The sequence below is a fragment of the Marmota flaviventris genome, chromosome 5 (assembly GCF_047511675.1).
Source record: "Marmota flaviventris isolate mMarFla1 chromosome 5, mMarFla1.hap1, whole genome shotgun sequence".
Lineage (NCBI taxonomy): Eukaryota > Metazoa > Chordata > Mammalia > Rodentia > Sciuridae > Marmota > Marmota flaviventris.
Window position 1 is genome coordinate 99,127,488 of NC_092502.1, and position 23,220 is coordinate 99,150,707.

General features: G+C 38.8%; 1 protein-coding gene across 2 annotated transcripts in view; it reads right to left on the minus strand.

The window, feature by feature from the left end:
* The window catches only part of Vcan (versican), a 103,987-nt gene extending 81,204 nt beyond the window's left edge, over positions 1-22,783 (minus strand). For both annotated transcript variants that reach the window (XM_071612440.1, XM_027927644.3), the window contains exons 1-3: positions 22,498-22,783; positions 10,256-10,331; positions 1,955-2,329 (exon numbers count right to left, since the gene is read on the minus strand). In XM_071612440.1, the coding sequence (XP_071468541.1) occupies positions 1,955-2,329; positions 10,256-10,325 (445 nt within the window). In that variant the 5' untranslated portion in view covers positions 10,326-10,331; positions 22,498-22,783. The remainder of the gene's footprint in view (positions 1-1,954; positions 2,330-10,255; positions 10,332-22,497) is intronic.
* Between the last annotated feature and the right edge of the window lie 437 nt (positions 22,784-23,220).

Sequence of the window (23,220 nt, forward strand, 5' to 3'; positions counted from 1 at the left end):
GGAGTAAATACCATGACTCATTTCTAAAAGACATCACATTGAATCAAATTAATATGCCAGGGAAGTCACAGGAAAACGAAAATTGGGGCAACTGGGTGTTATGAGTGAAATTTATTGAGTCATGTCATTTAAAACCACTTTTTGTTATTTGGAATGAATTGTTTCCATGATATCAGCCACCCTCCTCTTATTCCCACCAATTTCCTGGGGTTGACAGCAGTCCCTCTTCCACAACCTGACTTCCAGCTGTGAGACTCTCCTACATGTCTGTCCTTAGATGGTCTCCCTCTTCCAGGAAAGTGTATGCCAATAAAGTACCTACAGTGGAACACACTAGCCATCTCATAGATCAGCCCCTATGATCAATGTCAATATAAAAAGACTTGAATAGACACCAAGTACATGCTCTAATATTCATTTTCCTGTATCTAATCTTTCATGACTCAAAAAAAAAAATCACCAAATGCCAATTTGTACCTTTATAGACCTCTCTAAAATTGTCAGGAAGCATGTATGATAAAATCTGGTAAGTATGAGAGATAGCTTAAAATGCTCAGTAAGGCCTAAGCAAGAATTTAAATGGTTTTAAATTAGTTTTATAGTCATCAGTGCTTCAAATAATCTTCTTGGTAATTAAAAATCTTCCACGTGTACTGAAGATTGGTGGTAAAGGGGGAGAAGAGGGGCTTCTCAACCAAGGCAGGGTCTATGTAAGTATGGATCTATGTAAGTATCTGCAATTGTTGGGATAATTTGAAGACCCCATGGGGCTAAGGGGATTAAGTGGAGGATTTTCATTGTTTCAGAGGGGCAAGGGGCAAATCCATTGCTAATTCTTTAATGATGAAAAATTGTAAGAAGTAGTTAAATCCCTTTGGGGAAATTAAAAAGTGATAGATGCACATATATAAGAAGAGTGGTACAAACTTAGGTTAACTAAAATAAATGATCGAAAGTTTAGAAGAGCAAAGGATATCTAGTGGGTAGCTGGGTGATACAAAAATGCATTTACAGAACGGAAACGTTAAAGGATGCTCAGTAAGTTAGTCTTTTGCATCTGGGAATTCGAAGTATTTCCTTTTGGCTAAACAAGAAAGAGTTTTAGTAAAATCCTTTGTATATATTTCTGAAAGGTAAATATTTTATAGGGAAATGGAGGGTTGGAAGAAAATGTGTTCCGTCATGTCTAGGTATTAGAATTTTGCTTAATAACGTGCCAAACAGTCTGCTTTCAAGAGCTATGCCATTATGTGTGTGCCCAATTAGAGCAATTTTTCTTTGCTTTGTCTCCTAACTTAAATTCAAGTGACATATAAACTTCACTGGAAGGAAGGTAAGACTAAAATATCTCGTTGGATAACAACTGCTGCATTAACCTTAATAAATTTTCACTGATTTCTTATTTTGATCCAATTCAAATATTTATTGAGTCTTGGCCTTTTTAAGACATCACAATATGTACCATGGTACTTATTAAATATCTTATTTCTTCAATGTAAGTTAAGATAAAATTTATATTTCTCAAAATTAAACTCAAGGATTTGAGTGATCACACTAAGAAAATGAGAAAAAGAAAAATTTTGTGAATATATGTATAGGTGCATATACAAATACAAAAATAGTTAAATAAAATATAGATCAGCTTTTATAGACTTGTAAAGTAATCATTGATAGGTCTCAACATCAAAGCGATGATAATTGACTATGTGCCAGGTCTTGAGGTATTCATTATTTCCAGTATACTATATTACATAACAGTGAAGTTGCTGCACAAGTCACCTGCCTTGACTTCTTAATGAAAAGCAGTTTATTCTGAAAACCGGACTACTGTGTTGATGGATGCATTTTCCATTTATCCAGACACAAAGCAACCATTTGTTTTTGCATACCGGCTCACACCACCTCCAAATCAGTTTTCATGCTATACACCCTCGGATGATTCAGTAAGCCTTACCGTCCACAGCCAGAGACACTGTGTCTTGGGTGTCTTCAATTCCATACATGACATCGCAGCGGTAGAGGCCCGCGTCGCTAGCACGCAGTTTGACCATGGTGAGGGAGGCGTCGCCCACGGCCTCCGGATGGGTAGGCACAGACACTCTACCTTTGTAGCCCTGACCAAGCTTGATATTCCCATTTTGGGCTACAAGAACAGTAGTCTCCTTTAAATCTTTTCCATTTTTGTCCACTTCAATCTTAGACCACTTGATTCGGAGAAATTCACTGGTGTTATAATTGGGTGGTAAGGTAGGCATGGTTGAAAAATGACAAGGTAGGCTGACTTTTCCAGAGAGAGAGCCCTTAACAGGTGGGCTCTTTTCCATTTTGACTGAAGGAAAAAGAAAATATGACATTAACAGCCCTGAAAATCACAAATGGAGTCTATTAAATATATGAAGGGATAAGAATCCCTTACAGTGGTTACATCTTCAATACGTGAACTAATTAGATGATTTTATATAAAGGAGATACATACAATTTCAATAATGTTCTATAACAAAGACAGAGGTTAATAAAGTTCATTTTAATGTACTGAAATATAGAGGTCATTTTAAAGTATTTGTAAATTAGCATTTATCATGAAAAAAAAGTGATAAAATAAGGGGGGGGAAGCAAGCAATAAGGCTGTGGGTGTGTAGCTCATTGCTAGAGTTGGCCCTAGCATGTATGAGGCCCTGGGTTCCACCCCTAGCACCACAGAAGGAAGGAAAAAAGGGAAAGGGAGGTGGGAAGGGAAAAGAAAAAAAGCTGGGGAGAGAAAGAAAGAAAAAATTTCAGCAAACAATTAAGAAAGAAGAGGGTGGACCAGAGTCCCTAGAATCTGTCCTGAAGGCTAAACAGACTAGACCCTTGTTAGGAAAACTCATTAAAAGGTGAAAATTATGTTCAGAGGTCAGAAAACAACAACAACAACAAAAAAAAAAATGTTTAAGATAACTGCCACAATACCTTAGAGGAAATGAAAATTAAAGGAGGAAGTGAGGATTTTTTTTTTCCTAAAGCACTTCACAGGACTGGAGAAAGGGGAATTTAACATTTAAAGGGCTCTCTTTGGTCCCCTATTTGAACCAAAGTCTTTCATTACAATGGCAAATCCAGCTGCAATCACTTTGTAGTGATTGAGTGACCTCTCATTATGTCCTGTGAGAAAGCTGGCCTCTGTTCACCTAACCCTCCTAAAATATTTTTCTGTTTAAGTCTTTAAACTTTTAATGACAAAGAATACACTGACTACAATTTAACACCATTTTGTGCAAAATGAAATGTCCTTTCACTCTTATGGGAATTCATTCTGCTCTTTCCTGCTCTCCTCCCATCTTCTAACCTCTGTTAATTAGGTTAGAATGTGTGGGTAATAATAGAAATGGTCCTTGACGCACAAACAATGCCCACTTCAACAAGCTAATAGTAGCTTCCAGGTGAAGAGAAATAATGAACTTTAATCATGGCATAAATTATGAGACTCTTTTTCATCTATTTCATATTAACAAAATTATATGTATCTAGTACTGTGGTCAAAGGTATGCATGACACATAGCTCAGTGTGGACGCACATCAGAAGTGATACAGCTGTCAGTTAACCCTGAACATTCAGTTTCCCAACTGAATAAGTCATTTTGAAAATTCCTGGAAGATACTATGTAGATAATATATCCTCCAAAAAAATTGGTCTCTTTTGTGATTAGAATTTCACTTTAAAAGCATTGATCTATGAAACCTTTTATATGTTACAAATAAATCTAAAATGATACATTATTGTATTTAGCATACTTCTTATAAAAATTCCCAATCTATCTCAAATTTATAATGGTCATTGCTACCACACATTTTTAAATCATTTTATTAATCTATGTGCAGCTTTTCCAAAAAGATTTAAAGCACTTAAAAAGATCATTTAAAAATAAAACACAATGTGCTATTAGCAACAGTAAGTTACTCTTTAAAATGTTACTATGATGCTGGGGAATGATACTGGCCAAATTATATTGCTATATTGTGTGCATGTATGAGTATGTTACGACCAATCCCACCATTATGTACAACTATAATGCACCAATTAAAAAAAAGTGAAATGTTGCTTTTGTAATGCAATAGCAAGGTTCCATTTTTAATGATTTTCTTGGCTTAGAAAATAAATTTTCTGATATAAAGCTCACCCTTAGAGTAGAACTGCTCCAATCCCTTACTAAGGATACCCACTAAGAGTAAGTGACAAGCTTCAAACTGATTGAAACCAGATCAGAGGCAGAACACAGCTCTCTTTATACCTAATGGAGAAGACTTAGTTTGGGTATTTATTGGGTTCTTCCCCTGACTCTAGATTAAATCATGTAAGTTTTCATTTTAGTTACTGTTCTGTATCCAAACTCACCCTACTTCTATACTTTTTATTATGCAAACCAAAATCTTTTGGAAATTTAATGACCTTTTTTTTTTAATTTTTTATTGTTGGTTGTTCAAAACATTACAAATTTCTTGACATATCATATTCCACACTTTGATTCAAGTGGGTTATGAACTCCCACATTCACCCCATACACAGATTGCAGAATCACATCAGTTACACATCCATTGATTTACATATTGCCATACTAGTGTCTGTTGTGCTCCGCTGCCTTTCCCATCCTCCACCCTCCCCCCTCCCCTCCTCTCCCCTCCCCTCCCCTCCTCTCTCTCTACCCCCTCCACTGTATAACCCTGAGGGTCTCCTTCCATTTCCATGCAATTTCCCTTCTCTCTCCCTTTCCCTCCCACCTCTCATCCCTGTTTAATGTTAATCTTCTTCTCCTGCTCTTCGTCCCTACTCTGATCTTAGTTACTCTCCTTATATCAAAGAAGACATTTGGCATTTGTTTTTTAGGGATTGGCTAGCTTCACTTAGCATAATCTGCTCTAATGCCATCCATTTCCCTGCAAATTCTATGATTTTGTCATTTTTTAATGCAGAGTAATACTCCATTGTGTATAAATGCCACATTTTTTTTATCCATTCGTCTATTGAAGGGCATCTAGGTTGGTTCCACAGTCTTGCTATTGTGAATTGTGCTGCTATGAACATCGATGTAGCAGTGTCCCTGTAGCATGCTCTTTTTAGGTCTTTAGGGAATAGACCAAGAAGGGGAATAGCTGGGTCAAATGGTGGCTCCATTCCCAGCTTTCCAAGAAATCTCCATACTGCTTTCCAAATTGGCTGCACCAATCTGCAGTCCCACCAGCAATGTACAAGTGTACCCTTTTCCCCACATCCTCGCCAGCACTTGTTGTTGTTTGACTTCATAATGGCTGCCAATCTTACTGGAGTGAGATGGTATCTTAGGGTGGTTTTGATTTGCATTTCTCTGACAGCTAGAGATGGTGAGCATTTTTTCATGTACTTGTACTCCAATAAATTAGAAGATAGTGAAGGCATAGATAAATTTCTTAAGTCATATGATCTGCCCAGATTGAGTCAGGAGGATATAGACAACCTAAACAGACCAATATCAATTGAGGAAATAGAAGAAACCATAAAAAGACTACCAACTAAGAAAAGCCCAGGACCGGATGGGTATACAGCAGAGTTTTACAAAACCTTTAAAGAAGAACTAATACCAATACTTTTCAAGCTACTTCAGGAAACAGAAAAAGAGGGAGAACTTCCAAATTCATTCTATGAGGCCAACATCACCCTGATACCTAAACCAGACAAAGACACTTCAAAGAAAGAAAACTACAGACCAATATCTCTAATGAACCTAGATGCAAAAATCCTCAATAAAATTCTGGCGAATCAGATACAAAAACATATCAAAAAAATTGTGCACCATGATCAAGTAGGATTCATCCCTGGGATGCAAGGCTGGTTCAATATACGGAAATCAATAAATGTTATTCACCACATCAATAGACTTAAAAATAAGAACCATATGATCATCTCGATAGATGCGGAAAAAGCATTCAACAAAGTACAGCATCCCTTTAATGACCTTTTAAACAAATCCATGAAGTCCACAGAAGACATCCTAAGAGTAACTTCTACCTGGTTCATATTCCTTTAATTTGAACCCAATTAGGAAGATGATGAAAAACAAAGATATCTTTTTTTAATTTTTTGTCAATAATAGGATTCTAAGAAGAGGAGGGGTGAGAATTCTGTAACTTGAAATTCTCCTAATGTACACTCAGCAGATGTTCTAGGAAAACTTATCTTTCTTCCTGAAAATCAATTATTCACTTCAAATAAAACATAGTAAGTTTCCACAAATAAAATACTGTTTTTAATTAAATATTGCTTTTTAATGAAAAAATAAATAGCTTTACCATGAACTTTAATCATGGCATAAATTGTGAAATTCTTTTTCATCTATGGCCTTAGAAAATAGTCTTGGATAATTGACTTCTAATTTCTTAGTATTTATTAATAAATTATGATTCTTTTCACAACTTTGGTGCATAGGGGAGACATGAGAATCAGCCAGTCTATCCAGCTTAGATAGGATGTTTATAGACATAAGAAAATTAAAAGCTTTGGTCAGATATAAACACATAGTCATGTAGAACCCAATCTTAATGATAAAATTAACAAAAAGCAGTGTGGTCAAATATTTTGTGTATTAAATCTTGGGTCTTAATTCACTGGTCACAAGACCTAAGCTTATGAAATCTAAATATTTTAAGAAGCAAATTTAGTAGTTCTGCATGCACTGTGTATAGGCTATGCAATCTTTTTTTTTTTTTTTAATGTGCAATCTTCAGGGATTTGTCTGAAACTGACAATGCAAGAAATAAAAATGAATCTTAACAAAAACTTTCACTGTTCCCACCACACCAGATGGTTTGTGGCCTGAATGAGTACAGTAAGAGAGAAAGCTCTAAGTAATGAATTATCAATTACCCCTCATTCTGTCAGTAGATTCTGCAGAGTAAGGATTATGTAAATTCCATCTGCACAATTCGATCAACTACACACAGAGAGACCTTGGCCAAATAAATGTCAGGTAGAGACTATGGAAATTTATCACTCTCAATAAACATCATTATGTTCTAGCTCACTCATTTGCTCTTGACTGTGCACATGTCTCCATTTCTTATTATTACAGAAATATTACCATAACTAGGTCAATGCTAGATAATCAATGATCACTACAATTTATAATCTAATATGATATATATTGCTATGGCAAAGAGCTCTTTGTGTGTTAAAATAAAGCTAATAACCAGTAGACAAGGTGCTCATTAATGTTTGCCCCAGACCTCTTAAGTGCCTGAGAAATAAACAGAGAAAACCTTAGGACAAAAGAACATGCTTGTATCAACTCAATAAATTACTGCTGTAATATTGTATATCTTGTAGTTTTTAATGTTTTGCCTCTCAGAAGAAGAAATTAAATTTCCTGAAGACAGCCTCAAAATAATTTCATCCCAATAGTGATCATGTGTTTACAAAGTACAGGGCCTGATATGTACAAATCACTCAATATTGTTGATTATTACTATTTTTAATACTATGAAAGAGCTACATTGAATGTTGTTTTATTTTGTTTTTAATTGTGTCAGTTCTTTCTGTAAGTCTAAACTTAAGTGGTGAGATGTTTGCCTACTACTTCCTCTATAGTTTCCCCTCCATTACTGGCCATTCCTTTCCAGACCCCTTGCTATACACCCTCTCTCTTCAGTGGATGCTGTTGCCCTTTCCTCTCTGTTACCCTTCGCCTTCATTTCCTGAAGCCTTTTAAAAGGACAGCTCTTGAACTCTTGGACTGTTAACAGATGGGGGAACCTAGACTCTGATAGTTCATTGCCTGAGCCCTTCATTGTAGCATTCATTCATTCATTCCCTCACTCACTCAGTCAACACATAAAATGTTTCAGTGCTGGTAGTGCAGCAGGTCCTCTGCTAGAAGATAAATGACAGCCCTTTTGTAGCTTATAGTCTACTTCAAACAGCTTATAATAACAGAGTGGCATGTGTTGTGATAGTTTGATATCACAGGGTACAAAGGAAACACATAGGTGGAGGAAGGCTTATATGTTGGCCTGAAAGGGGGACAGAAAAACAGGAAAGGGAAAGAAGGGAAATAATGCCAGGATTCAGCGCATTCTAGATTCTTCTCCTCCCTCACCAGACTCCATCTTCTATTGGTGGGTCTGAGTCCAACTTAGCATCACTTTACCTCTTTACCCACCCAAATCACATCTTTCCATTGGTGTTGGCTACCACCCGACACAAGCTACCCTATTTCATGTACCAGCTACCAAAATAACCCCCTAAATAATTTTCCTGCTGCCACTCTTGCTCTTTTTTAGCCAAATATTCATGAAGCAGCAAAAATGAAATTTTAAAAACATTTATGAACTCATGTCTTCATGGATAAAGACACTCTTCAGAGACTCATTGCTCTTGGAATAAAATCACATCTTCTCTAGACCTTGCAATGCCCTATATACAAAGCCTAACAGTGGAGAAGGACATGCACTGCTGAGACGGCCTTGGTTCTTCCCCTTGCTCAGCTACTCAATGGATATGGGGCTTTGAGCAAGTTACTTAGCCCTTGGTTTTCTGTATATCATACATTCATAATAAATGTTTCAATGAATTAGTATTAAGCACTTAAAGCAGTTCCTGATTCATAGGGAATTCTAGTCTAGATGTTATTATTTATAGGAGCTAGTCCTCTGTTTATTTCTGTCTATATTCCCTACCTTCCTCTTAATCACTGTTTTCCAACTTCAGTAACCTTTCTGTTGTTTAAACACATTACATATCTTCCTAACTTAGGGCCAGATATTGATGGCTGGCTACTCCTTAACATTCTCATTTCAGCTTTAATGATACTTTCTCAAAAAGAATACTCTCCCCAACCCAAACCTTTCTCTATGATCTTTCTCTATGATCTATTTTCATCAATCACAAAAAGCTAAAAAAAACTTATATAGTTTATTTTCTTAATGCCTGTTTCCTAGGGGATTAAGCTTAATAGAAGTTAGGACAATGTATTATTTCTCTGCTGGTATATCCCCAGACACCCAGAATAATATTTCCAAACTAAAAGTATTTAAAAGATATTGCACATAGGTAAATAAATGAGTGAGTGGGTGGGTGAGAGAATCAATGGATGGACACAGGGATGGATGCATGGATGATAGAGGGAGTAACACTCAAACCTTGAGTACGAAGAATGAATTAAAGCAGAGCTGTGGAAAACAGGAGGAGTAGCAAGCAAAAGGAATTACATGTGAAAAACTAGGAAAGATAAAAGTATGTGCATGTGCAAATTAGTTTACAAAGTCTGAAGCAAGGAGCATGAAGAGGAAATGGAAGTTAGGTATGCAGTGTACAGAGACAGAAGGTCAGTGAAGTGCAGGAAAGTCTTTTCTTCAAATTCTTTGGTATGTCCTTTAAATAATGAACTTGGGATCATGGACCCCTAACCATGTGGATATAGAATTTTAAGCTAAGAAAAACAGTGCATATGCACTTGCCCAGTTACCCTTTTAAAAAGAAATGAAAGGGGGAAGGTAGGGACAAATCATTGCTGTCAAATTTCTCTTTATCTTCTTGACTTTTTTCAAACTCTAGCCTCTTAAGTTTTTAAAAATCTGGTGTGTGTGTGTGTGTGTGTGTGTATGTATTATGGGGATTTAACCCAGGGGTTCTCTATCACTGAACCACACTCCCAGCTTTTATTTTTTTTTTAAATATTTATTTTTTAGTTGTAGTTGGACACTTTATTTTATTTATTTTTTTTATGTGGTGCTGAGGATCAAACTCAGGGACTTGCATGTGCTAGGTCAGTGCTCTACTGATGAGCCACAACCCCAGCGCCCCCAGCCTTTTTTAATCTTTTCCCTGATTGGCCTCAAACTAGGGATCCTCCTGTCTGTGCTTCTCCAGTAGCTAGGACTACAGGTGTGCACCACAACTCCAGGTAATCTTTTTGTTTGTTTGTTTGTTTTTCTCGTATAGAAAAGTCTTTGAGAAGCAGTTCTGAAGAAGTTAGAATTTCAAAATATGTCCAATGCCATATGAGACTTTTTACACAGTTCAAGAGGAATCTGGGTAGTTAGCAACCTGTTCATTATTTCATTTTGATTTATTTAAAATCACTGTTTACAGCCTAATACAATTTTAACCAAAAGTTTTGAGCACTAAATAGATTATAATTTTTTTACAAAAAAAAAGAAATACTTATTCTAGTGATTCCATACTGTCATTCCACCCACTGGTATTTAAATTTTTACTTTAGTTAGTAATAAAGAAATTTTCACTACTCACCTTTGTGTATTGCATGGGTTACTATTAAAGTTGAGCACATCCATAAGATGCTTTTTATATTTATCAACATCTTGTCCTAGACATGAGAGAAACAAAAAGTAAATTGCAAGCATTCAGACTCATGGCAGGCCATAAATCACATGTTATTTGTTCATTGTATGTAATAAGAGTAAAAGAAGTAGCTCCTCTTGGATTGTGAAAACAGGAGGAAACTTGTAATAGGAAAAGTTATCTCAATACTCTGATTATTAAGTTGAATGTCACCCAAGACAGTAGTTACCAAAATAATCCCATAACCCAATTCAGGGATATATAACAGTGTGAATATGAATAACAGTCACAACTGAGTAGGCTGTAGGAAGAACAAGAGAGACCACAGCCTAAGTAACTATCAGCTAGGACCTGGCACAAAGAGGGAAAAGCAACCACAGAGTCGATTTAGAAACAGGAAGTTGATCATAGAACAAGAAAAGATGAGGAAGGTGAAAAAATGGAGCAGAAATGTTGAAAGTAAGATGAACGTAAGGTGAGAAGGAATCTATTGGTGATTAAGGCACATGATATCAAAACACAGAGTAAAGACTTCAGTGCATGTTTTAGAGCACGGACCCCACTGAGTTTCTAGCTGGTTAAACCAAAAAACAAATATAAGGAGCTATGGATTACACAAGTGGACAATGATTGCCCTCAGTTTTAAAGCAAACCCTACTTTTTGAAAGTCTCAAGAGCAAATATTGAAAGAAAACACCCTGCATAGAGAGCCAGGAAACTGCTCTGACTTACTGTGTAACTTTAAGGAAGATGTTTGACAATATATGGATCTTAAAATGGTGTCCTCCCAGCTTGGATTTCTATGAAACTATAATTATGAGGAGGATAAGAACCAGTGTTGGGGACTGCTATAGTTTGGATCTTAAATATCTCCTAAAGTCCCACATGTAAAAAGCTTGCTCCTCAGTTTGGAACAATTGGAAGTTGAAAGAAACCTTTAAGAGGAGGACTTAGTGCGAGGTCTTATGTCAATGGCATGACCCTGGCAGGAGACTCTGGGACTCCCCTCTCTTTCCTAATTGTTTTGCTTCCCAGTCCCCATGAGGCGAGCAGTAACCACCAAGGAAGCCAAGAATGTTTCCTTAAAGGCATTCTTCTTTCTTTTTTCTAACAAAACTCCAGCTCCAATCTAGTGTCTCCCCCTAAGTAAAGCCATGTACTTCCGAGAAGCCTAAGTCAAACCCCATTCCAAGAAGATGTTTCTGATATCCTAAGTAGATTATAAGTGGCCTCATTTCCTTTTCCAGTGTTTGGTTTTGTAATGATACATGGTTGAATTTTGGCTGATTAAATATAAGGAATTCCCTGCCTCTGGGTGGGGTGGGGAACTCCAGGGAAAGATATATTCATCTTAAGAAGAGAAAAAAAAAAGGAAGAGATGGCCACTTTTCTTCACTGACATTGTCATGAAAGAACATTTCTCCTTAAACTGTTGTAGCTGTCTCGCACACCTGAGTCTAGGTGATAGCCTCTCAGAATGAAGCTGAGAAAGAACCAGGAAAGACAAGGCTTCAATGAGTCCTCAAGTGTTAGACCTCAAGTGGCCCATACCTTTGAATTCCTTGTATATGAGCTAATAAATTCTTTATGTTTAAACCCTCTGCTATAATTTGGATTTTAAGTGTCCCTCAAAGCCTTGTGATAAAGCTTAGACCCAGCTTGGTGTCATTGGGAGGGACAGATGGCTTAAAGGAAGGGCCTGGTAGTAGATCTTTAAGTCATTGGGGGCATGCCACAAAAGGGGATCATGAGACCCTGGTCCTTTCTGTCTCTTTCTTCCCCTGGCCATGAGGTGAGCAGTTTGGCTCTGCCACATGCTCCCGCCATCATGTACTGCCATACCACAGGACTAAAACCAAAAGGGCCAACTAATCAAGGATTGAAGGCTCCAGTAATGTGAGTCAAAAGTCTTTTCTCTTTACAAGGTGATTATCTCAGGTATTTGCTACAGTAATGGAAAGTTGACTAACATATCCAGTGAAGTTTAAATAAAATCAGGGTTTTTGTAATTTGTAGCTAAAGACATACTGACACATATTTGAGTTGATGCCCTAAATAACTTCCTTGACCTTCCTTAGAAAACAACTAAATTATGATCTAAGAAACCTAGATTGAAAAGAAGTAAATGTTCTAAGACTCCAAGTCCAATTTGTGCTCCAATTCAACTTCATAATTTATGACAGCTATGTATTTTTTCTGAATATTATTCTACATCTGGCTTTATTTTGTGTATCTTGAAATAAGAGTTAGAACCTTTCTAAAATGTAATTGTAAATTTCTATAATTCTAACTATGACCTGAGGCACATTTTTTAAACCAAATTACACTACAAATCTCAGATTTTCCATCTGTAGATCAATTGATAATTCACAGTAAAGAAACATACAGTTAATAATCCTAAATTCACCTTGATTACTGAGTTTGTTATTTATCATATAATCACTGGGATATACTAATAGACTTTGTTAAATCCTAACTGAGCAATGCCATATTTTCTACACTTGGATTTCCTCTAAGACATCTCAGTAAGCTGATATGGCTTACAAGTTTATATTTTACTTGCGTCTCGAAGACATTACATTTCAGAAAAAAAAAATAATAATAAAGATGTCAATTTCACAGCCAACATGAAAGTTTAGGTTGTATCATAAAATGCTACTAAATACAATGTATTTCATGAGTATTAATTAATCCAGATAAGAAACTTTTTTCAGTATACTTATAAATTAATAATTTCCTACTTGCCTACAAGAAAACTTGTTCTCCCTTTTTCCTTTTTCCTTTTGTCCAGGAAACTTTTATAAGCATAATTTAAAATTTCGATTCCACTATGAAACAGCACCGAATTCAAGTCCTGCATCCACTATCAGATTTGATGTAAATGACTGTATTTATAAGCATAATTTTCTACAGTAATTCAAGAGTGAACATTAGTACTTATTAATGAAGTGATTATAAGAATTGATAAAGTAATCCCATAAAATATTTGCTCAGTAACACAGTGGATTCAATACTCAATATTTATTATTAAAATTACAAATTCAGGGGGGCTGGGATTGTGGCTCAGTGGTAGAGTGCTCGCCTGGCTGCTGGAAGCACAGGGTTCGATCCTCAGCACCACATATAAATAAAAATAAAGATATTGTGCCCACCTAAAACTAGAGAATTTTTTAAAAATTTCTAATTCAGGGTTTCTACAAGTGTTCAAATTCTGTCCTAATATCACTAATAATTAAAACTATTTAAAGCTCTAGATTATAACCTAGGTTGTCACATACAATAGCAATGTACAATTTTGTGCTTATAATAAATTACCTTGCAACTTGTTGCTATGTACTTTGAATCATTGTCTACAAATATGTTTTATCTCCTCTGTAGACCAGTAGGCTTCAGGAATAATATCTTATTCAAACTTCTAATTTTACAATATTTCCACAAAGCCTTCAGAGCAGATCCTTAAAGAAGGTTGGTTGACCATGACCAATAGTTCCATTTCTTTTTCAGGACGAATAACTTTGCAGGACAGGGGCACTCTATCACTAAGCTGACCCTTTGTTTTGGTGCCAATAATTCCTTATGAATTAATAATCTCTTATAGGGCTAATTAATACTTGAAATAAATTTGTATCAGTCCAGTTGAATATTTACCATCACCTCATATCTGGTATTCGTCAATATCTACAGTGTCAAATCTCATAACAAAACCAACGGAGAAACTTGTGAGCCTGATTCAAGGATGGTCTTCTGTATCTTTCCTACCCAAAAAAAGATACTCAAAATTCTAACTCTTTGGGCCATACTCAATACTTATAAAAGCATCTTTATTTTTTGAAGTTGGGGGTGGTCCTTCAACTATACAAGTAAAACAAGTATACTCATTACTTGCCCTAGGACCGCCCCTGAGACTAGAGGAGGGAAGCCAGTGCATTAAATATACAGGGGAGAGCCCAGTGTTGTAGCACCTGCCTTTAATCCCAGCAATGCAGGGGACTGAGGCAGGAAGACCCCAAGTTCAAGGTCAGTCTGGCAATTTAGCAAGACCCTGCCTCAAAACAAAGGGTTAGCTTAGTGACAGAGTGCCCCTGTTTTCAATCCCCAGTAACACACACTTTCACACAGGTGTGCACACGCACACCCCAAAATAGAGAGAAAAAAAGAAAGAAAAAACTTAGTGTTTTCCTGTCTTTAGGCTAGGTCCTGATCTCTTTTTGTGAATAAGCAAAAGATGTTGTATTGCTAGGTCTGTGTTCCTAGTGGCCAATCATCAGCAATAATTTTGCAGCAGTTCTCCCCTTGAGTCCCTCCCTGTGCTTGAGGTCATCACTGCCCTACTGAGCCTCTTTAACATTTCTACTCTAGGGTCCGTGTAGCCACCGGCATTTGCAAAGCTCAAATTAAAGGATGATCATTTATCTGTTTAGTAAATTTGTCAGAGTGCTTTTACTGCCACAGAGTCACATTCCCATTGCTTCTTCCCCAGAGTTTGTGTTTTAGTTCTCTAATTTTCTTAAGGCTATGCTTGTGTCCTTGATTATTAAAATATACTGTTTGTCTTCTGCATTTGATCTTTTTAAGTGGAAAACTCTCAAAGACTCTCTCTGTTTTTAGCACCACTCCAACCTTCATTTCCATTCTTCTGCCCTTCCGTGTCTGTCTTGTAAGCACTGTTTGTTAGTGATAACAAGTCTGTGTGCATGGAAAGACCTGGAAGATATAAGAACCAGTGCCTATATTTAGCCTTCTACTTCAGTAATGTCAATGAGAAGAGAAAAGAGCCATCAAACAATTAAGGTACAGATGACTGAAACTGTTCCGTTGCCTGGGAGACAAAATGACAAGGTCAACAGGACTCCTGTCCATGAGAACTGTCTGCAGAGAGGAGGGTCATGCCAGGAATAGGCTGCCTCAGAGAGAGCCAAGCCTCTCTATTAAACAGATATTTAGTATTCTCCCTTGATTTTAGAGAAGTCCAACTGAGCAAGGGGTGACTTCAGGACGCAGACACAGAGGTTTTGTCTGCAATTCTGCTACTCAGTTACCCTAGACAACCAATTGTCTAGGGTACCTTGGTCACAAAGTGGATGCAGTGAGCATTGCTTTTCATATCACTCCTCTCTTCTTCTCATGAGAAGAACTGCTGTAATTCAGAGAGACATCTGGTGGTTTAGACATGAAGTTTCATGAATTTGTGTCACAGTAGTGATTATAGTGCATACACTAGAGACTCAATTCCTGAACCTGGGCTTGGCTAAGCTTTTTTGTGTTGTTGTCCCTCTGTCCTGCACTGTTCTCTGTCTGACAACTGCTTCCTTTATTACTCCACCTTTCATGTGTTCTATTTTCATTATAGCACATGTTATCATTTTACTTATGTGTTTGAGAATTACCTTTCTCTAATTATCATAACAGAAATTCCAAGAAAGCAGTCTTTGATGTTTTGTTCACTCCTGTGTCCATAGTGCCTAAGATTTTCAGTAAATATTTGTCAAAAGGGTGAATATATATCCATTTTTACATAATTAGATGCATACAATATAAACAGTTCTGTGCTTTACTTTCTTGCTCCAAGTCACCACATTCTATTTTTCTATTACTTTCATTTCTTTTCTGTTATTTTCATAAATGGATATAGTAACAACTTTTATTTAACCAGTTCTCTATAAGGAACCTTTAAGATGTTTCCAAATTTTTGCTATTAAAAACAGTGCTGCAGGCTTGGGGTGGTGACTCAGTAGTACAGCCCTTGCCTGGCACGTGTGAGGTGCTGGGTTCAATCCTCAGCACCACATATAAATAAATAAATAAATAAAGTTTTTGTGTCCATTACAACTAAAAAAAAATAAAAGAAGAAAAATGTTGTAGGTGGACATGGTGGTGCACACCTATAATCCCAGCGACTCAGGAGGCTGAAGCAAGACGACTGCAAGTCTAAGGCCATCCTCAACAACTTAGTGAGGCCCTAAGCAATTTACCAAGATCCTGTCTCAAAATAAAAATAAAAATAAAAGGCCAGGGATGTGGCTCAAGAAAAGAAAAATAAACAATGCTGCAAAGTATATCTTTATACATTCTTCTTGGGGACATTAGTACCAATATCTATATGATACTATGTAGCAGTAGAATTGTTAGGTCAGAGGATATATGTGTTTAAAAAAACTTGATGGTAAATCATAAAAGTTGATTGCCGAACTATTTTAGAGAAGATAAACGTATTTGCACTCCCACAATATCTGATGAGACTCAGTTTCTCTACAACCTGGACAACACACTTGTTTCTCAAACCCTTTTTTCTTTACTGTGCAGACTGATGAAAAAAAAAATGGTACAGCAGAACATTGGTACTTATTATTCTAATTATAAATGAGGCTGTACATATTTTCATATTATTAAAAACATTTCTACTTCTCTTTGACACTACCTGTATATAACTTTTGACCATTTAAAAAATATAGATTCCTTTATTTTAATTATTCCTAAGCTTTCTGGCTATATTTGAAGTTATTAGCCCTTTGTCTTACATGTGTTGCAGATTGCCTCCAAAAGTGCTATGTTTGTGTAGATAACTTAATTATTATTGAATCAGACTTATCATATTTTCTGGTTTGGCTTCTGGGTTTATGTTTTGCTTAGGACAGGTCTTTCTCCTCCTGGTTTATTTTTTTAAAATCCCATGTCTTCCTCTAATCAGTTTTCTAGTAACTTCTTTTAAAAAAAATCATTCCTTACATTTCATATTTATCTTTAAAATATTTTAGAATGATAAATAGATATTGATTTATTTTAAGTTGACCACTTGTCCCCAAATCATTTATTGAATAATTCTTCTTTTTCACTGAATGACTGTGCCATTTGAGTCTATTTCTGAACTTTTATTTCTGATTAATAAAACTGAAAAATGTTTAGACAGTATGTCCTTCTCTGCATCATTTTGTTTAATAAAAACACCTGACTTGGATATGCTGTTATTATTAAGGTTACAGGATTAGATCAATATGAATTCCATGGGCACAATATATTATCATCCCAAATTTGTATAGCTTTTTTACTTTTCAAAGCCCCTTCATAGGTATTTACTTTTTTGATCCTTATGACTGCATATTAATTTAATCAATTGTGACATTAAAGATCCAGAAGTTCTGTCTTTACTTGCTTTTCCTAACTGGAGGGTCAAACTCAAACTTTATGATTTCAAGGCTACTGTTTACCCTGCTGTACCTCAGGTAATATCAAATCAGTAATATAATAGTGAAAAATATATAATTTATTAAATGTTATATGTGTTTATTATAAAATATGTAATTTCATTTTATAGACATAAAATGTTCTTAAAAATCTTAGAAAAATGAAGTAGGATGTCTACTATATATAATAAGTATAGAAATAAATTTAAATGTAGATCTACATTTGTATCTTTTATATTAGGAAACATAACAGGCAAATGTATTAAACAAAGATCCTTTGTTCTGACCATTGAAAGACAACCAGAGGCACATTCAGTGATAAGAACTTAGCAGGGTCTGAAAACACTGCATATACACATATGTTTGTACATTTTATACATATATACATGTATATTTTAATGTATACAATTTACTAAGTCTGGGTTACAAGAGGAAACTGGCAAAAATTCACTAATCCAAATGGAGCTTGGCCAAGACATTTGCCTTTACTCTCCCTTGTTCTGATTCCAAATCAGAGAGAGTACAGGCTTTGTGTTTTCTGGTAAAGCACAAACCTATGCAACAATTAGCATATTTTCTCAAACCTGAGCAAATAACCCCCAACAATGAGTGTTTGTCTGTCCTAACAGATTTCTTTAGGTGGGTGGTGAAAAAATAACCTACTATAGCCATTCATTGTTTCCTCAAAAGAACCATGTGTCTTGAGAGTTTCTACTCCTTCACAGAGAAATGTCCCATTAAAATACACTGTCTATTGATGTTTATCCATGAATAAAGTCAACAAAAATGTTTAAACTCCAGGAGGAAAGTAAAGCTTAGTTATAAGACTATGGGAGACAGACTAAGTTGATCTTTGTGCTCTCAGGTTCTGATGTTCAATTAGTGATCAATCATTAACTACAGAGTACTTAACCATAATAATGTAAGAAAAGAAAGAACAATGGTTGTATCTTTAACATCAATTATATTCAGCTTTGAGTTAGCTATTTAGATCCTTTCCAAACAAAATTCACTAGTATGTACATACAGATATCTTGGAATATCAGAGATATCACCCTTCAATTTGCATATAGGAGAAAGAAAGACAGACAAACAGGAAATCTTCATCTGTAGACACATAAACCTAAGAAGTTTCTTTTCAAACTTCATTTTTAAAAGCAATTAGTTTAATCTAGGAAGAATTTAAATTGTTTTAATCTATCAAGAAAAATGAAACTTTGAACTCTTACATAAATCCTAAGTCATTGTCTTATATCTTATCCCTTTTCCACCACCCACAAGATTAAGGACTGGAGACTTCCTGTTGGAGGAAGTAATGGCTCAATCCTTTGGATTCTATTGGAACACTGGGAACAGGTATATACAATTATAAAATATTCCTTTCTTAAAGATTAGAACTAAAAGCTGGACTCTTTAATACCTCTTTGATACACTCTGTTCTCAGGTTTCAAAGTTACTTATTCCCCAAACTGGAAATGGATTCTACCTCAGAAAACTAATTGTGGCTTCCATGGTGCCTTCCTGCTTTCCTATTATATTAATTTCATAATATTTTGTTTTAGGAATTTATATGATTATTTTCACAACAGGCTTTGTACAATTGCCAAGCAGCACCTAAAACAACTTAGGTTACAGTTTTTAGAAGGAAACAAAAGGAAAGTGGATCAATTCGTTACAGAATTTAAGGTGATAGGAGAAACCATTTAAACAGTTTTTCCAAAATAGAAGAATTAGGCAAATTTAAAATGCAACTTTAGCAGCATCTAGTCTACGCCACTTTCTCCTAAGTCTCTACTTCAGTCATTTGTTCTGAACTCATACGTGGTCCTGACCCACTCTAAGGCTCCTGATTGATGCACAAGGACCTCAGTTACACCCACAACCCTTTAATGCTTGCCCCCAAGCAATTCTGTTTGTCCTTTGACAGTCTGGAACGTGATTAATCTTGTAATTGACTAAAAGTGTTCTTTAGACAGACTCGAATGTATTTAAAAACTAATATAATAGAGTACATGATAAGCTCCTCTCGTCTCATTTTTGTGCCAAAATAAAAATAAAAAGAGTTGGCTTGGAGTACATCTTTACCTCTTCCTGGATGCATATAAAAAAAAAAAAAAGCCACTCTGCATTTTTCCTAACACTCCTAAGAAGCAAGACGAAAAGGAGAAAAAAAAAAAACTTAAATAGTCTTTTAATAAAAGTTTAGCGCCATTTGAATAGAAGTTGGGTTTGCTCCAGCTGCAGACGCTCAGCCGGCCGGGAGCGCTGGGTGCGCTGCCTCCCTGCACTCTGCTAGACCAGGGCCCCGCCTTCCTCTGTCCTGCCCGGGTCCAGCTTCGCCCCGCCCCCATTGGCCGCTGTAACCAGGGTAATCAGGCTGAATTGACTGCCGGTGCGGCTGTGCAGCTGTCTCCGAGCCCAGGAAGTCACACCCGTCTCGGGCCCAGAGCTGAAGCTCCAGCCCACGTGGCGGCTGGCAAAACCCGGTGCTGAGGGGAGTGTCTGGCGCGGTTCCTCCCCCTCGCGGGCCGAGTAAGTGAAGGCTGCCCACAGCCCAGCCCCAGCTCCTGTAGGTGGAGCTGGACCCCCTCTGCTCATTAAGTTCCTTCTCACCCTTCCATCTCAGCACGCCTCTCCAGATGCATTTGTTATCCTTTGTGAGCGTGAAAAAGCGAAATTTGGTCAAAAATCTTAAAAGGAGTTCTTTCGGTTCCCGGGAGTTTGCGTTCATCTACCCCATGTCCATTCCTTTCTTTTCCTCCTTCTCTTAATTGTCCCATTTCCTTCCCCTCCCCTTCCTTTCCTTTCTTTTTCCTCCAGGCTCCCGAATTCTCAATTTCCATGTGTAACGTGCGTCCTGAAGTTGAAGAATTTAAGATTAAGATTATGGGTCCTCCTTTTGCAATATCCTGGGGCGGGGCCTTAGCATTGGTTTCAAGTGGTCATGGACCTCGCTAAAATTTGTAAAAGTAGGTATTCTGTATTATCTTTCTTGAAGATTCCCAAGATTGTGCGTCAAGAACCCCTAACCCTAGATCTGTCCTTGGCGTTGTGTTAGTCTAAGCGGCAGACTGGACTCAGAGCGCTGCGTGCAGCCCAGCAAACTCTGGAAAAGGCTCCTGTGCACCTCGAAAGACAAAAGTCTCTTCTTTCAGCTCTTCGAAACCCCTAGATTTACGACGCGGATTCTGAAGTGGAAAATTACGAAAGGAAAGCGAGTGCCTTCTATCCTTGAACATAAGATTGTGAAGTCGGCCGGGTTCTCTTGCTTTGGGGAGCGCCCCTTCTCCACTTGTGCTAGACTTCTCCATCAGGGGGCGCCCACATCCGCCAAAAACTCCCCATTCCTAGACATCTGGGTTTTGCAAGTCCGAAACACTGAGCTGGGGGCAGATCCGAGGGAGCGCACCGCCTTCCTAGCTCCGCCCTCCCTGCCTGCCTCCTCGGACAGAGAAGGCTGAGATTTCACACTAGCCATTCATTTGTCAGCCGTGGGGGAGGGGACGCAGGAGTGAGATCGAGCACAGGCTGGGAGAGAGGAAGGCAGTTAAAGAAGATGGAGACAGAAAGCGAGACACAAAGATGAGAAGGGAACGAGCCACGAGATGGTCTTTCTGCTGTGGGTGTGCGCCCGGTGGTACAGCTTTTCAGGCGCGCGTTAGACTTCCCCCTCCCTCAGAATTTCCCAGGGACCCGCAGGACTTGCCGAGACGCAGCTGGACCTGAGAGCAAATAGTTTAGGCTATGACACTATTTTCCTACCCTGCTCCCCATAGCCTAACACTCTGACCACTCCACGCCCGATGACCCAGCGAGCTGGGACAACAGATTGCCCCTGGTCTGCTCGCCTCAAGGAAGTCTCTCTGCAGCACCCACGCCTCCGCAGGGCTATGGGACCCCGCAGCCGAGGGCGTCCCCTGGGACTTCCGACACACTCACTCCGCAGCCATTCCACCCGCCAGTAAAGTTGCTCAACTTTACTGGGAGGGGGTGGGGATATGGAAGGGAACCGAGAACTGCTGTAATCCAGGAGACAAGGCTGGAACCAGAGGCCCCTGATTTGGGACCCCGCGCCACCTTTGTCTAGAGAGAGCCCTGGGCGCTGGTTTGCTTATTGAGACGGGAGCGACAACTCCCATTTCTCTCCTGAGAGTGAGAAAAAATTCTTGCCTATACCTGCCGGTTCAGAGCAAGCTTTCCCGCCCAGGAGCCTCCAAGATCCCCGCGGTGCTCCAAGAACCCCACCCCCATCTCCATCTCCTTCCCCTTCCCTGCTGGCCCCGGAGCACCACGCGCAGGACAAAAGAACACAGGGTCTTCGGGAGAGAACTGTGACATCCCCCAAGTCGTCAAAGAGACTCAACCCTGGACCCCGGACCTCCCGGGTCAGCCCCCCTCCCATAATGCCTGCGGCTGAGGGGGTCACGTCCGCGCAGGTCCCGGGCTGCTAAGGCATAAGGTTGCACTGTCAGGAGCTGCCCAGAAGTGGCTTTCCAGGAACGGCAGGCACTGACCACACACTAGGGACCAGGAAACCAGGTGGTCTGCACCAAGGTGGCTTCAGGGACTTGTACGTGGGCAAGTCTCGGGAGCCCCCATTCAAACTTTTGCCTCAAGCTGGTTAACAACAAAGACAAAACCAAGGTGCCAAGGGTCCCTCCCCTCCTTCCAGCTCGAGATACCACGACTTTTCCAGAATTTCTCTACAAAACCCTTCCCCCAGTTCCGTTAGTCCTACTACCTCCACCCCACCCGGGGTTTCTTTTGTCTGGATCTTTTCGGCACCAAGGTCCCTCTGTATTTCTGTCTCCAAAAATCCCTTTGAAAGTTACCTGAATTTTTAAGTGCAAATATTTCCTTAACTTTACGTTACAGCTACTTTTCTTTGCCTTAATTAAATCCTTCTACCAACTGCAATGTACCTCCTTTTTCTGAGCTGAAGGCTTTTTTTTTTTTTTTTCTCCCTCCTATAAGTTTCTTTTAAAGGGGGAACAAAAGAAACGTGATTACCTTGAAAGGCGGTTTTTTTGCAGTTTGGGTAAAAAATTCACCGCAGCGCTGTGCAAATGAACTCGGCGTTGCCCGTGAGAGTCACATAGGAAGCGTGGTGGCCTGGGGAAGGGTGTGGAGGGTGCGGGACGTTGCTGAAGGATGAGGGAGGATGCGGGGCTGGCCGCAAATCCCGGTCCCAGCGCCTGTCCACAGCACCTAATGTTCGCGGCTGTTGCGCCCGCGCTCCTGGAGTTCTTCCCCAGAAAGGCTCGGGGCAGCTCGCCTGCAAGTTCAAATGCGGGTTGTGACACCCATCATCATTATATCACTGTACCGTCAGCGCCGAGGAGGAGACTCAGCAAGGAGAAGGAGGAGGGAGAGGAGGAGGGTTCATTCACAGGCTCCAGAAGCGCTCCGCAGCTTCAACCACTCCTAAGAGCCCAGGCTAGGAAAGCAGGCGGAGGGGCGGAAAGGCAGTGCTCCGCGCCTGTGGTAGGGACCGCCTGCCTCCCTCCCCAGGCACTCCCACTTCTCAGCGTTTCTTCCTGAGGAGAAGTACCAATCGGCTTGGGGACAGCAGCGCTCCCCATTCAGCGACTCACTCAGTAACATCGTGCTCGCGGAAACCACTGCCTTCCCACCCCTTCCCCACCCCCACTTCCCCGCCCCCGTGCTGCCAGTCCTGAATTAGGGGAAAGGAGCCCCCAGGCTTTTGTAGGGTAGGCAAACACAAAACAATTG